The sequence below is a fragment of the Hyperoodon ampullatus genome (genome assembly GCF_949752795.1).
Source record: "Hyperoodon ampullatus genome assembly, chromosome: 2".
In the NCBI taxonomy this organism is placed as follows: domain Eukaryota; kingdom Metazoa; phylum Chordata; class Mammalia; order Artiodactyla; family Ziphiidae; genus Hyperoodon; species Hyperoodon ampullatus.
Genome location: NC_136915.1, coordinates 58,713,959 through 58,730,902, shown reverse-complemented (window position 1 = coordinate 58,730,902; position 16,944 = coordinate 58,713,959). Strand labels below are relative to the sequence as shown.

Genomic DNA, 16,944 nt, shown 5'->3' with positions numbered 1-16,944 from the left:
GTTGGGTCTTCATTTCTGTGCGAGGGCTTTCTCTAGTTGTGGCAAGTGGGGGCCACTCTTCATTGCGGTGCGCGGGCCTCTCACTATCGTGGCCTCTCTCTTTGCGGAGCACAGGCTCCAGATGCACAGGCTCAGTAGTTGTGGCTCTCAGGCCCAGTTGCTCCACGGCATGTGGGATCCTCCCAGACCAGGGCTCGAACCCGTGTCCCCTGCATTAGCAGGCAGACTCTCAACCACTGCGCCACCAGGGAAGCCCTATAGTGGAGATTTAACATTCTCCTTTCAGTAACTGATAAAACAAACTCAGAGTCATTGAGGATAGAGAAGACTTGAACAGCACCGTCAACCAAGCCGACCTAACTGATGTTTGTAGAGCACTCCGCTCAATAGCAAGAGGATACACATTTGCTTCAAGTGCACATGGAACAATTCACCAAGATAAATTATATTCTGGGGCATAAAACAAGTGGTAATAGTTTAAAAGAATCAAACCCAGAGTATGTTCGCTGATCAGCACAGAATTAAACTAGAAATTAATATGTATTATAAAAGAAGAAAGATTTAAATTCAGTGATCTAAGCCTCTCCCTTAAGAAACTAGAAAAAATAAGAGCAAATTAAACCCAAAGTAAATAGAAGGAAGCAGAAATCAATGAAATAGAAAACAAAAGCAGTAGAGAAATCAATGAAACTAAAAGCTGGTTCTTTGAAAAGATCAGTACAATTGCTAAACCATGGCCAATTGATCAGGACAGAAAGTCAGAATACACAAATTACCGACGTCAGGAATGAGAAAGGGGCATCATTACCTAGCCTGCATATATTAAAAGGATAATAAGGGAATTTTATGAACAATATACCATAAACTCAAAAACTGAGATGAAATGGACAAATTCATGAAAGAGACAAAACTGCCAAAGCTCACTCAAGAAGAAATAGATAACATGAATAGCCTTATTCAATTAAATAAATTGCTCTATTTAATTAAAATAAGTAAAAGCCCTAGTTTTTAGCCCTATCTTTATTAAAGAAATTGAATTTTTAGTTTAAAACCTTCCGAGAAAGGAAACTCCAGGCCCTGATCACTTCACTGGAGAATTTTACAAGATGTTTAAGGAAGAAACAATGCTAATTCTACATAAAAATTTCCAGAGTATAGAAAAGAACACTTCCCAATTGATTTATGGGGCCAGCATACCCTCTACCACTAGCTGACAAAAAATTACAAGGAAAGAAGAAAACTATAGTCCAAAAAAATACAGCAGTATATAAAAAGGACACTAAATCATGACCAAGTTGTGTTTATCTTAGGAATTAAGGTTAGTTTAAAATTGGAAAATCAGTTAATCAGTGTAATTCATATTGGCAAGAATAAAGTAGAAGAACATGTTGATAGTTTGAGAAAATGTATTTGACAAAAGTTGACACCCATTTATGAGTTTAGAATTCTCAGCAAAGTAGGAATAGAAGGGAACTTTCTCAACCTAATAAAGGACATCTACCAAAATAATGTATTGCTATTTTACTTAATGGTGAACGACTGAATACCTTTTCACTAGAATTGAGAACAAGGCAGGGATGTCTGCTCTCATATAATGTTCTATTCAACATTATACTCAAGGACCCCATCAGTGCAGGAAGGTAAGAATAAGAGATTATAAAGGAAGAATTAACAATATCTCTATAAAAACCATGATCATATATGCAGAAAATCCTAAAGAATCTAGAAAAGAGTGATTAGAACTAATTAGTTTAGCAAAGTTGTAAGATATAAGGTCAGCATATAAAAATGGACTGTACTGCCATATACCAGCAATGAACACTTGGCAACTAAGTAAATAATACCATTTATAAAAGCTTCAAAAGTATGAAATACTCAGGGAAAAATTTAACAAAATATGTCAATGTCTGTACACTGAAAACTTTATAAAACAGTACTGAGAGAAATTTTAAAAGACCGAAATAAATTATTTTTATATTTATGAATGTTTATGAATTGGAAAACTTGATATTATTAATCTGTCAATTCTCTTCTAATTGATCTGTAGATTCAACACCATTCCAATCCCATAGCAGGATTTTTTGTAGAATTGCTAAGCTGATTTTGAAATTTTTATAGAATTGCAAAGGACTTATCATAGTCAGATTTGAAAAAGAACAATGTTGGAGGACCTAGCGAATATCATACTAACTGAAGTAAGTCAGACAGAGAAAGACATATTATATGATATCACTTATATGTAGAATCTAAAAAATAATGCAAATGAATCTATATACAAAACAGACTCAACAGGTACAGAAAACAAACGTATGGTTACCAAAGGGGAAAGGGAGTCGGGGGGAGAGATAAATTAGGGGTATGGGATTAACAGATACAAATTACTATTACATAAAATAGAGAAGCAACAAGGATTTACTGTATAGTATAGAGAACTCTATGCAGTATCTTGTAATAGCCTATAATGGAAAATAATCTGAAAAAAGACATATATATAACTGAATCACTTTGCTGTAACCTGAAATTAATACAATATTGTAAGTAACTATACTTCAATTAAAAAAAACAAAAACTTTTAGAAAAGAAAAATGTTGGAGGATTTATCTACTTGATTTCAAGACTTTTATAAAACTACTGTAATCAAGACGGTGTGGTATTGGATTAAGAGTAGACATAGACCAATGGAACAGAGCAGAGAATCAAGAGGTACAGATAGACCATTTGGTCAGTTGTTTTTATTGAAGGTAACTAAATAAATCAATGAGGAAAGGATAATCTCTTCAACAAATGGTGCTGGAACAGTTTGACATCTATATGCAGAAAAATGAACCTTGACCCTTACCTCAGGAAATACACAAAAATTAATTTGAAAAGTATTTTGAGTTGCATTGTGTTGTTCCTCCCCTCAAAGTCATGTTGAAGTCCTACCCCCAGTATCAGAATGTGACCTTGTTTTGAAACAGGATCATTGCAGATGTAATTCGTTAAGATGAAATCATAATGGAGTAGGATGGACCCTAAATCCCATATCAATGGTGCAGTTATAAAAAGGGTAAACTTGGACACAGTAACATAGAGAGAATGCCATGAGAACATGAAGGCAGACACCAGAATGATGCCTCAGCAAGCTAAGGAACACCAAAGATTGCCAGAAAATCACCAGAAGCTAGGGGAGAGACGTGGAACAGATTCTCTCTCACAGCCCTCAGAAGGAACCAACACTGCTGACACCCTGATCTTGGACTTCTAGCATTTAGAACTGTAAGACAATGCATTTCTGTTTTTTAAGTCATTCAGTTTGTGGTACTTCGTTATAGCAGCCCTAGCAAACTAATACAAAAAGGATCATAGACCTAAAAGTAGAGCTAAAACTATAAAACTAGAAGAAAACACAGAAAAATATCTTTGTGATTTGGGCTTAGACTGGGTTTCATAGAAAAGTCATAAAAAGCAAGAATTGTAAAACACAAAATTGATCTTAGACTCCATCAAAATTAAAATTGTTTTTCAAAAGACACTATTAAGAAAATGCAAGCCACAGACTGAAAATACTTGTATAATCATGTATTGCATATATTGCATTCATATATATTGGGTTGGCCAAAAAGTTCACTTGTTTTTTTCTGTAAGATGGCTCTAGTAATGCTTAGTTGTCTTTAACTTCATTCAAAACAATTTTGTTAGATTGTTTTGTTAGATTGTATGACAGCTGTCATATCAGCGTGCATTAAAAAAAAACATCAAAATTGGTGAATTTTTGTCTAGTCATTTTAATATTGAAGATGGGAAGAAAGCAACATTTTTGGCACATTATGCTTTATTATTTCAAGAATGGTAAAAACGCAACTGCAGCGCACGAAAGGATTTGTACAGTGTTTGGAAAAGGTGCTGTGACTGATCGAACGTGTCAAATGTGGTTTGCGAAGTTTCGTACTGGAAGATGCTCCATGATCAGGTTGACCAGTTGAAATTGACAGTGATCAATCGAGGCATTAATTGAGAACAGTCAACGTTATACCACGTGGGAGATAGCCAACATACTCAAAATATCCAAATCAAGCGTTGAAAATCATTTGCATCAGCTTGGTTATGTTAATCACTTCAATGTTTGGGTTCCACATAAGTTAAAGTGGAAAAAAGCCTCTGGACCGTATTTCCACATGCGATTCTCTACTTAAACGTAAAAAAAAGTTCCGTTTTGAAAACAAATTATGACGGGCGATGAAAAGTGGATACTGTTCAATAATGTGGAATGGAAGGGATCATGGGGCAAGTGAAGTGAATCACCACCAACCACACCAAAGGCCAGTCTTCATCCAAAGAAGGTGGTAATATGTATATGGTGGGATTGGAAGGGAGTCCTCTATTATGAACTCCTTCCAGAAAACTAGTCAGTTAATTCCAACAAGTACTGCTCTCAGTTAGACCAACTGAAAGCAGGACTTGACGAAAGCGTCTGGAATTAGTCAACAGAAAATGCATAATCTTCCATCAGGATCACGCAAGGCCGCATGTTTCTTTGATGACCAGGCAAAAACTGTTAAGGCTTGGCTGGGAAGTTCTGGTTCATCCGCCGTATTGCACCTTCAGATTTCCATTTATTTCAGTCTTTAGAAAATTTTCTCAACGGAAAAAATTTCAATTCCCTGGAAAACTGTAAAAGGCACCTGGAACAGTTCTTTGCTCAAAAAGATGAAATGTTTGGGAAGATGAAATTATGAAGTTGCCTGAAAAATGGCAGAAGGTAGTGGAACAAAAGGGTGAATACGTTGTTCAGTAAAGTTCTTGGTGAAAATGAAAAATGTGTCTTTTATTTTTACTTAAAAACCGAAGGAACTTTTTGGCCAACCCAATATATATGATTAAGGACTTGTATCTAGAATATATTTTTTTAAACTGTTAATTTAAAACTCAGTAGTAAGAAGACAAATAACTTGAATAAAATTTGGAAAAGATTTGCACAGACACTTCACTAAAGAAACAGTACTGGGCTTCCCTGGTGGCGCAGTGGTTGAGAGTCCGCCTGCCGATGCAGGGGACATGGGTTCGTACCCCTGTCCGGGAAGATCCCACATGCCGCGGAGCGGCTGGGCCTGTGAGCCATGGCCGCTGAGCCTGCGCGTCTGGAGCCTGTGCTCCTCAACGGGAGAGGCCACAACAGTGAGAGGCCCGCGTACTGCAAAAAAAAAAAAGTACTGATGGCAAAAAGCACATTAAAAGATGCTTAACCTCATAAGTGATTAGGGAAATGCAAATTAAAATTACAATAATACACATAGGGAATGGTGGATTTGGGATCTGGATGCAGGTCTGACTTCAAAGCCAGTAATCAGTTTATGAAGGTTTTAAAAAAGAAGAAGAAATGGAACTTATAAGAGAGGAAAGTGCTACAAGTTTCAAGACAAAAGATGTTGGTGTCTGTGTGTGAAATAGAATGTATTCTATTTCTTCAAGAGTATTAGGCCTGGGGACTTCCCTGGTGGTCCCGTGGTAAAGAATTTGCCTTCCAACGCAGGGGACTTGGGTTCCATCGTTGGTTGGGGAACTAAGATCCCACATGCCGCAGGGCAACTAAGCCTGTGTGCCGCAAACTACAGAGCCCACGCGCTCTGGAGCCCGAGCGCCACAACTTCAGAGCCCACTTGCCCTGGAGTCCACGCACCACAACTAGAGAGAGAAAAACCTGCACGCCGCAAATAGAGAGAAGCCCGCATGCCTCAACGAAGATCCCATGTGCCGCAACTAAGGCCCAACGCAGCCAAAAAAAAAAAAAAAAAAAGTATTAGGTCTGTAATATTTTTTACTCCGGTTTATCTGTGTGAGTCTTGCCATGCTTCGACCAGGTATAAACTACAATTTTCATGTCAGTGTATAAATATTTTAAACATTTAACCCTAAAAATAACATTTGATCCCCTAGACCAATATTTCTCAAAATGTTTGACCTCCACATACAGTTAGAAATAATAATTATATTGTGATTCAGTATACACTCCCATGCACACATAAATGAGGCAAAATTTCATGAAAAAATATTTCTTGTTACACGGAATACACCCTGTTTTCTATTTTGTTCTGTTTTATTTTTGAATGCTATTTGTGATCAATAAATTGATTCATGACCTAAAAAAATTAAAATTATAATGAGCTACCATTTATTTAATCACTTGGACGGTCTGAAACAATTCCAAATGTATGTATTAATGTAGAGCAGCGGGAACTCTCATAGCAGTGCCGGTGGGAATACAAAATGTTATAGCTACTTTGGAAAACAGTTGGACAGTTCATTATAAAATTAAAGATGCATTTACTGAAAGAACCAAGCCATCCGCATTATGTCAAGTGAAAGAAGCCAGATATAAAAGAGTACATACTGTACAATCTCTCATTTATATGAAATTACTGAATGGTAAAACTCTAGTAAGAAAGTAGATCAGAGGTTCCCAGGGGCTGTAAATGGGAGAGGGGATTGACTGTAAAGGGGCAGGAGGGAACTTTCTAGGGTGGTAAATATTTCTTTCTTTCCAGCTTTACTGAGATACAATGGACATTTAATATTGTGTAAGTTTAAGTTGTACAATGGTTGATTTGTTACAGTTATGAATTAGGAAATGATTACCACAGTAGCATTAGTTAACCCTGCCATCACCTCACATAACTGCCTTTTTTTTTTTTTTGTGGTGAGAACACTTAAGATCTACTCTCTTAGTAATTTTCAAGTATATAATATAGTGTTGTTAACTATAATACCATGCTTATACGTTAGATCCCTAGAATTTATGCATCTTATAAGTTGTAAAACCAACCTCTCACCATTTCCCCCACACCCCAGCCTCTAGCAACCACCATTCACCCTCTGTTTCTGTGAATTTGGCTTTTTTAGATTTTACGTGTAAGTGAGATCAGACCGTGTCTGTCTTTCTCTGTCTGATTTATCTCACTTTGCATAATGCCCTCAAGGTCCATTTATGTTGTTGCAAAAAGCAGGATTTCCTTTCTCATGGCTAAATAATGCTCCATTGTGTGTGTGTCTTTGTGTGTGTGTTTTCCATCTTGGCTGTACAAATTTACATTTCCACCCGCAGTGCACAAGTGTTCCCTTTCCTCCACACCCTCTCCAGCACTTGTTATCTCTTGTCTTTTTGATGACAGCTATTCTAACAGGTGTGGGGTGCTTACTGTGGTTTTGATTTGCATCTTAGATGCAAAGTGATCAAATCACTTTGATTAGTGATGTTGAGCATCTTTTCATGTACCTGTTGTCCATTTGTGCCTCCTTTTGGGGGAAATGTCTACTCACTTCCTTTGCCCATTTTTTAATTGGGTTGCTTGGTTTTTTTTTTGTTTTTTTTTTTTTGCTGTTGAGTTATATGAGTTCCTTATATACTTTGTCTATTCACCTATTATCAGATACCTGGTTTACAAATATTTTTTCCCATTCCGTAGGTTGCCTTCTCATTTTGTTGATGGTTTCTTTTGCTGTGCTGTGCAGAAACCTTTTAGTTTGACATAGTCCCTCTTATCTTTGCTTTTGTTTTTTGTGCTTTTGGTGTCACAGCCAAAAAATTATTGTCAAGACCAGTGGTAAGGAGCTTTTTCCTGGGTTCTCTTCTAGGTTTCATGGTTTTAGGCCGAAATTTCTTTATCATGACTGTAATGGTGGTTTCATGACTATATATTTTTCAAGACTCATTGAATTACACACTTAAAATTGGTGAATTTTATTTTTTATATGTTATGCCTCAACAAAGAACCATAAACGAATTGAATGTCTACTGTCTGTCAAATGCTGTGTTTGGAATGTGATTCAGTTAATTTGATGTGGTTCCTCCCACCAGGGAGCTCACAGTCTGTAGACATGGTGTAGAAAGATTTGCAGTTCAGAGAGATAAGAGCACTAAAGAGAAGTACTGCTGAGGCACAAAGGAAGGAGTTCTTGATCCGGGAAAGCCCCACGAAGGAGCTGCTTGGCTTCTAGTTTGATGGGTGAGCAGGAGTCAGATGAATGTAGAGGGGAAGGGTATTCCAGCGAAGCCATGTGAATTTGAAACTGCAGGTTATGTTTTATAAACCACAAGGAGCCTGGTATTGCTGGAGCCCTGGAGCTGTGGGATTTATGTTGAAGTGGTAAGAGTTGAAGCTGTACAGGTTGGCAGAGAGAGAAAAAGTGGAGTGTTTCTCATATTTGCCTGACAAACTCATATTGCAAGAGAAATTATGTACTTGAGAGACAAACCCTCCCTATTGGATGAGAAATGAGATGATCAATGCACCTGTCACTTCTATTCATTCCTTTGCTTTTGGCTTCAAAACAAACAGAACAACAGAAATCTTGCTTTTACAAAATCAACTGTTTTAAAATAATTCCTCCTGGACAGACCTCCGCTGAATTTGTGTAACTAAGGCTGTACTTGAGCTTTCGCACATTACAGGGAAGAAATACGTTTTAAGGTTTGAGAAAGCCTTTATTTAATACCAGCCATCTGGGAGAACTGCTGAGATTAGTAGGACATGGCTTGTGCCTTCAAGCAAATATCAGTTTCCTTGTACCAACAGGGAGAAGTACAAAATCTCCCTCACCTTACATATTTTGGAAAGGAGAAAACCTTACAAAACTGCTTGTTGATTCAGCTCCATGTATATGACATTCTTGAACGTCACTCTACGCTTGGAGCGATGCAGGGAAATGTATGTATGTGGCAGAGCGTGGCGGGAGCAAGCGCACAGGAGTTGGGTTAATGAGTGGAATGGCTGATGTTGAGAGCCTGCTCTAAAGTCCGGCGCTTTCTTGTGTATTACAGGCAATGGATTTTGAAGGCTGGGCCGACACCCTCTTTCTTCTGCAGTTCACCCTCTCTTGTGTGATGGGGTAAGCCTTTGCTGCCTTGTTAACAGTTTTCCGAGGCAGATTTGTTCTAGCGTCTTTTTGCCTCATTCCCTAGTATCCTGTTCTGTCTCTTGAGTGTATCAGCTTAGGATAAACCTCCAGATTCAAGTGGTTTCACCACCCTTGGGAATGTGCCCTCAGGGCTACCAAACTGATCTCAAAGTCATGCTTAGAAGGATGAAGGAAAAAAACTAGTATTTACCCAATAAGCTAGTATGTGATAAGCACCATTATATTTCAACATGCATTTAATTTTATTTCTACATTGACCATTTGACAGATATTGTTGTCCCCTTACCTATGAGAAAGCAGGCCCAGAATTCAAGTAAATTGTCTAAGTTTGCAGAATTAGTAGGTAGCAGTGGCAGCCTTTGAATTTAGGGCTGACTTCTCCCTGCCAGGTTGTAGAAGGCAAGAGGGTATCTGCAAATGTGCTGTATCTGCCTCTTCTCTTCACCTCCAAATATCCCTAATGCTTTTTTCCCTCAACCAGTCATTTCACTCAATATTTGTGACTGGATCTGGCACAGGCTAGGTACATAGTGATTGGATGCTTCAAAATAAAGTTGACATGATACCTTGGTACTGAGTCAGGCTTCGAAGCCTCATTGTAAAATCTGGGGCTGCTGACTGCTGCCACTTTGTTGTTAAGTGAACGATATCCCCTCTTAAAGTAGTTCTCATTTGCTTTTCTTCCATCCTTAAGAATCTCTCTTGCCTTCACCCTGGTCTGGAATCATATTGGCCTCATGTGACATGCACACCTGAGCCAGGGTCTGTGAGTCCTGAGCTTTCTGTCTGGGTTAGGTGAATTAGGACTATGATCTAAAAAGAGTACTCATGATTGTGAATGGTGGTTTCAAGGTTTTGGTGCGGTAGCTGGGAAAAGCACCTGATCGTTAAATGTACATGTGTTTCTCCTTAATGAAATTAAAAAAAAATCTGAAGCTGCAGTATAAGCAGCAGTGAAGTAGGGAAAGCTCACAGTCAGTCAGTGACTAGTAGAATGTACTGGCATGGCCAACACTGTTTCTCTTGGCTAGAGGTTATTATAAAAACAGCAGTTGAATCTTACTTATAAGATACCTTTTCCTTCTTTTTTCCAGATTTATCTTGATGTATGCCACAGTACTCTGCACTCAGTATAATTCTGCTCTTACAACTACAATAGTTGGCTGTATTAAGGTGAGTTGAAAAAATACTGTTCTCTTTTGGGTGCCTTCTTTATTTGAAAAGTGTTCCTCTAAAATAAGTCTGGCTGTGGCCTTAAGCCCCATCATTCTTACTTCCTCATGTGTTGCCTTGGTAGTTTGATGACTTATGGGGTGGTTTCTAGAACAATCCTTAAGAACTCAGGGAAAGCATCATCTCTACTTTTAGGCAACTTAGGTCTGAGGAGTGTGGGAAAAAGAGAATGCGTCATCTCAGAGCAGAGGCAGGAGAGTCAGCCCTGTTCCTCACAGAGCAGATGACTAGCTTGGTACTGATAGGTTTGTCCCTTTAACTCCCAATGAGAATTGTTCTCTGCCTCGCTGAGTTCTGGCTGTTCCGTAGGAAAAGGATGCCTGCCAAAAGCGAATCAGGGGAGTTTTCCTAAGCGTGAGCCAAACCTTAAATGGCCCACTTTTAAAAGCCGTGTCTGACATTTCCAGTGATGTCATTTCCTCCTGATCCATTTTATTTGAGGGAGGCTCATTTGTCTTCAGCCAGGAGAGCCAAGCTGACTTGAATATTGAGCTGCAGTTAGTGACTTGAAGCCTGAGGCCTCTTTCATCTGACTTTGTGATTCTGGTGCTTTAAGATCGAAGAGGCCACAGCATCCCTAATTCCAAAAGAATTAGTGAGGTAGGCTTGCTTTCTAAAGAAAGCAAGATAGAGGTAGGTCCTGGATCATTTGGAGGAAAGAGTACAGTTGCCTTTGGAACTTACTTTCTGGTGCCCCATTTGTCAATAGCGAGGGAAGGGGTTGCAGAGGCAAAGTTTGTACTGTTCTGCTATGTTTCCCTTTACACCCCAATGGAGTTGCGTCTGCCTGGCCTCATTTTAGAAACTAGATTTGGGTTAAAACTCAGAAGGTCTGTGTCTTCAAATCATGGATTTGGAATGTTTGGTGTGAATAGAATTCTAAATTAAACTATAACAAGTCAGTTGTGTGACTTCCTGTGAAAGCTAGAGATAGGCATTCAAAGGCCTGGCCTGGCTGAGACAGTTTCAGCTCCCAAATTAGCTCTCAGCCCTGTTTCGGTTTTTGTAAAGTGAGTGCTTCAAGAGCAAAGTAGATGACTTGCCTTTTCAGAATAAAAACAGTAAGAACATGAGAGACAGAACAGTTGGTGCCATGTTTTTAACCAAGAAGAAGGATGGTGAGGGAAAGTTATTTAGCAGATAACTAAACCTATTTGCTTAGAATTTCTTAGTGTCCGTTCTTTATCATCATTAGCATGGGGTACAAATACAGTCATGCTCTCATTAACATAAAGTCCAGTACTTTTCTTTTGATATTTCCTCCTCCCCACAGAACTGTATGAACTTAGTGCAAAGGGAGCAGTTTTACTTCCAAACTCTAGAGGGAGGGGAAAAAATGGATTATCTGATTATAGTTGACCCTTAAACAATGCAGGTTTAAACTGCTCTGGTCCACTTAATACTCAGATTTTTTTCAGTAGTAAATATTACAGTACTACACCATCTGTGGTTGTTGAATCCACAGATGCTGAATCACAGGTAAGGAGGGCCATCCATAAGTTACAGTCGGATTTTCCACTGCACCCCTAGCCCCGCTTTGTTCAAGGGTCAGCTGTGGTTTATAATTGCTGTTGCTTCTCATGGCCATGTGGTATTGCTATTAAAGGACGTCTTATACCTTCAGACAGATGGGAGTACCCTGATGTCCTTGCTGGTTTGGAGTGTCTCAGGCCACAGTGGAGCTTCTTTCATTAGCCTCCCAGTTACAACCCTTGTAGCTCAGTTAATGTTCCCCAGCAGGCTTCAAGCTTCCTTCTGTGCTTGAGGATCCTAACCCCATAAACCCTTGGGTCAGCATTCCTTGTTTCTCCTGTGTGTGGTGGGAAAATTACTTAGGAGAGCTAGTTAAACATGGAAATTCCTAGGCTCACCTCAGATGTATTGAATCAGAATCTCTAAAGTAGGGCGTGGAAATCATCAGGGTTTCCAGCTGAGTCTCAGGTATACTAAAGGCTGAGATTGCAGTCTTAGTTCTGAGCTACCAGCGCAGACTCTTCTGTGCTTCCTGGTAAGTTCTACTTTGGGAGCATGAGTGTCTTTTCTGATAGAAAACCTTGGTTAGGATACCCTAATATATACTTGAAGTTTTTCTAACTTCTGGGGCTTCCCTGATGGTCCAGTGGCTAAGACTCCGCACTCCCAATTCAGGGGGCCCGGGTTCGATCCCTGGTCAGGGAACTAGATCCCATATGCCGCAACTAAAGATCCGGCATGCCAAAACTAAGACCTGGTGCAGCCAAATAAATAAATAAATATTAAAAAAGAAAGTTTTTCTAACTTCTGACTGATTTTGAGCAACAATGGTTGCGTTCTCTGTCCTTTCCCTTTCTGAAGTTCCTTGGGCAGTTTATGCAAATTAATCTTTTTCCTGGATCTCTGTATTCCAAGAGGTCCTGTTACACATTTTCCCAAGTTGCCTACCAGCCTTGTTTACTGTTACATGGTATTTAATTTTATTTTTTTCCTCTCAAATAATAAGAAAATCTGCTCTAAAGTAACTTTCTGTCTCCATTCTTAGACCTAGAAGAGGCTGACATAATTTTGAATGCTCTCTCAAAGCATACTCCATTAAAAAAATAATTTTGAAGTTTGTTTTTGGCTTCTTAAAAACACTATGGCACTATACTTTCTGCTTCACAGGTCTAATCGGAGAGAGCCCAGGTACTAAAAATATTTGTGACATTTACCGTTTCTGGCAGTTGTAATAGCACAGAGGGAGGCAGTGACTTAATGTGAAAGAAGAGAGGTTAGGGAAGAACTGAATAAGAGATGAAACTTTGGAAAACTTTTTTTTTTTTTTTTTTTTTTTGCGGTACGCTGGCCTCTCACTGTTGTGGCCTCTCCCGTTGCCGAGCACAGGCTCCGGACGCGTAGGCTCAGCGACCGTGGCTCACGGGCCTAGCTGCTCTGCGGCATGTGGGATCTTCCCGGACCGGGGCATGAATCCGTGTCCCCTGCATCGGCAGGCGGACTCTCAACCACTGCGCCACCAGGGAAGCCCTGGAAAACTTTATTTCACCTTTACGGTCTGAGGATAATTAAAAGGGAGCCAGACGCTTTCACTGCCCTGGGCCCAGTTCTATCCCTGGTCTAAGAACTAAGATCTCACAAGCCAAAAAGGGAGTGAGATAAGCAGAAGATGTTTACACCTGGGAGTTTAAGGGAGTTGGGAGAGGTGATTTTAGGTACGCTACTTTGAGATGACTTCCCCTGTGGTTTTTTAAGGTGCCAAGGAAGATTGCTCTAGAAACAGTCTTTGAGTTGGTAAATTCCCCACCATCCCTTTTTTCCTTTTCAAGAAAGAGGGAAAGATGCTTGCATGTAAGCTGATTTTCCTTCTTCACTCTCCCCTGGAAAGTCAACTGCTACCTCTACGGGAGGAAAAAAGCACTCTTCTCTGAGATTGCTAAATGTGCCTTGGTGTTTTCTGCCCCTAGTAATAGCAGTGCTTTTCTATCTAGATTGATAATGTCAGCGTGTGCCACAGGGCAGGGAAAGTTTGATAATCTTCAGTATTGGTGAAAGCATTTAGCTTCCAGAGAGAGACTGGGAAGAGACTGATGTCATTGTTTTTTAATTAGTTAATGTTCATGCTCATACTACACTCATTTTAGGGTCGTTGGGTTTTTGTTATTTTCTGTTTATTTGTTTTTGTATTTTAGGATATATGTTTGGGTCTTTGTATGGATGAGTTTATATGAATATTGAAAAAGTTCAGTTAAACCTATGAAACAGTATATTGCTATTTTTCTTTTTAGAATATATTAATAACTTATATCGGAATGGTCTTTGGTGGAGATTACATTTTCACATGGACAAACTTCATTGGCTTAAATATCAGGTAAGTAACAATATTTAACTGTAACCACTTTGATGAGTGGATTTGGATTGTCAAATAGTCACAGTAAGCTTAGACTGTTTCACAGCAAATTTGTTCATTTATTATTAGACAAACATTTATGGAGTGCCTACAATGTACTATATATATATATTTATTAAAAATTTTTTTTATTGGAGTATAATTGCTTTACAATGTTGTGTTAGTTTCTGCTGTACAGTGAAATGAATCAGCTATATGTATACATATATCCCCTCCCTCCCACCCCACCCCATCTAGGTCGTCACAGAGCACCGAGCTGAGCTTCCTGTGCTTTATAGCATGTTCCCACTAGCTATCTGTTTTACCCACGGTAGTGTTTATATGTCAGTCCTAATCTCCCAGTTTGTCCCACCCTTCCTTTCCCCCCGTTGTGTCCAAATGTCCCTTCTCTACATCTCTATTCCTGCCCTGAAAATAGGTTCATCTGTACCTCTGTACCATTTTTCTAGATTCCGTATATATGCGTTAATATACGATATTGTTCTCTTTCTGACTTACTTCACTCTGTATGACAGACTCTAGGACCATCCACATCTCTACAAATGACCCAGTTTCGTTCCTTTTTTATGGCTGAGTAATATTCCATTGTATATATGTACCACATCTTCTTTATCCATTCATCTGTCATTGGACATTTAGGTTGTTTCCATGAACTGGCTATTGTAAATAGTGCTGCAGTGAACACTGGGGTACATGTGTCCTTTTGAATTATGATTTTCTCAGGGTATATGCCTAGTAGTGGGATTGCTGGGTTACATGGTAGTTCTATTTTTAGTTTTTTAAGGAACCTCCATACTGTTCTCCATAGTGGCTATGTCAATTTACATTCCCACCAACAAGGCAAGAGGGTTCCCTTTTCTCCACACCCTCTGCAGCATTTATTGTTTGTAGATTTTTTGATGATGGCCATTCTGACTGGTGTGAGGCGATACCCCACTGTAATTTTGATTTGCATTTCTCTAATAATTAGTGATGTTGAACATCTTTTCATGTGCCTCTTGGCCATCTGTATGTCTTCGTCGGTGAAATGTCTATTTAAGTCTTCCACCCTTTTTTGATTGGGTTGTTTGTTTTCTTGATATTGAGCTGCATGAGCTGTTTGTATATTTTGGAGATTAATCCTTTGTCTGTTGTTTCATTTGCAAATATTTTCTCCCATTCTGAGGGTTGTCTTTTCCTCTTGTTTATGGTTTCCTTTGCTGTGCAAAAGCTTTTAAGTTTCATTAGGTTCCATTTGTTTATTTTTGTTTTTATTTTCATTATTCTAGGAGGTGGGTCAAAAAAGGTCTTGTTGTGGTTTATGTCAAAGAGTGTTTTTCCTGTGTTTTCCTCTAAGAGTTTTATAGTGTCTAGTCTTACATTTAGGTCTTTAATCCATTTTGAGTTTATTTTTGTGTATGGTGTTAGGGAGTGTTCTAATTTCATTCTTTTACATGTAGCTGTCCAGTTTTCCCAGCACCACTTATTGAAGAGGCTGTCTTTTTTTTTTTTTTTTTTTTTTTATGCGGGCCTCTCACTGTTGTGGCCTCTCCCGTTGCGGAGCACAGGCTCCGGATGCGCAGGCTCAGCGGCCATGGCTCACGGGCCCAGCCGCTCCGCGGCATGTGGGATCCTCCCGGACCGGGGCACGAACCCGTATCCCCTGCATCGGCAGGCGGACTCTCAACCACTGCGCCACCAGGGAGGCCCGAAGAGGCTGTCTTTAAACTATACATTTCATGTCTTTCAATAATGCTTTTTAAGAAAAGGGGGAGACAGTGGTTCCATATTTTATCCACAGTTTTTGGGGAGTCTTTTCTGGAAGTTGAACCCCTTTTATTTAGTCTTCAAAGAATAATCCTTTATTTATTGTGCTAGATGTCAATGCAGTGTTCTCAAGAAAATTCCAGGCTAAAGAATACCAGCTCTGTTAGAGTTGCTTTATATGCGTCTAACCTTGGACATATCACTGCATTTCTTTAGACTTTATCTTCAACAGTGATGAGGGTGACTTGCATGAAAGATCTTTTTCAGTTTGAGAATTTTGAATTTCATGCTTTTAAACACTATTTATATGCTTTAAAATTCTCAAATTTTAAAGACCTCTGTCCTGAACTCAGACTTTTATATGTAGTAGCCCACTTGACATCTCTGGCTGACATGTCAAAAACTGGACTCCTTTATTTTCTCCAAAGTCTCTTCCACCTCCATAGCCTCTGCATCCCAGCTGATGGAGCCTGTATCCTTCTAGCCTCTCAGTTCAAAAGCCTTAGAGTCATCCTTGACTCTTCCATCTTATACCCAGTATCCAGTTTGTTAGCAAATTCTGTTGGTTCTGCCTTCAGAATATCACTTTTCACCATCTGCGTAACTTCCATCATCATCTAAGCTACCAACATCTTTTGCCTAGATTACTGCCTAGTCTTCTGTACTTGTATCCCTGGTTTAACTCATCCCCCCATCCCACCCCTAGTCAGTTCTCAAGAGCTGACAGTATATTCCTTGTAAAAGGTAAGTCAGAACATGTCACTCTTCTTTTTACTCCCCTTCCCCCATGTCTCTCCAGGTCCCTGAGTCCTAACAAGGCCCTACAAGATCTATCCCCCTCTTGTCCTCCAAGTTCAACTCTTGCATCTCTTCTCCCTCACCTCACTTCATCTACACAGACCTCTTTGCTGTTCCTTTAGAATACAGGGCATGCTCTCTCTTCAGGTGCTTGGACAGGATATTTCCTCTACCTGGAACATTATACTGCCAGATACTTTGCATGGCTAATTCCTTTATGCCTATAAATTTTTGCTCAAATGTTACCTATTCAAGGAGGTCTATCCCAACCACCTTATTTAAAATTGCAGCCTGCTCTTCCTCCTCTGATACTCCCAAACCCTCTTATTCTACTTTTCTATTTCTATTTATATATATTACCTATTTTCTATCTCCCCTGCTATAATGTAAGT

The 16,944-nt window shown here is 39.3% G+C and overlaps 1 protein-coding gene across 2 annotated transcripts in view; it reads left to right on the top strand.

The window, feature by feature from the left end:
- SLC35D1 (solute carrier family 35 member D1) overlaps window positions 1-16,944 on the top strand; it is a gene marked incomplete at both ends in the record, with an annotated part of 49,931 nt that overhangs the window by 21,699 nt on the left and 11,288 nt on the right. The window contains 3 exons of one of the 2 annotated variants that reach the window (XM_079697650.1): window positions 8,798-8,865; window positions 9,990-10,068; window positions 13,887-13,969. In XM_079697650.1, coding sequence (XP_079553776.1) covers window positions 8,798-8,865; window positions 9,990-10,068; window positions 13,887-13,969 — 230 coding nt within the window. The remainder of the gene's footprint in view (window positions 1-8,797; window positions 8,866-9,989; window positions 10,069-13,886; window positions 13,970-16,944) is intronic. The other variant, XM_079697649.1, reaches the window with a different exon arrangement.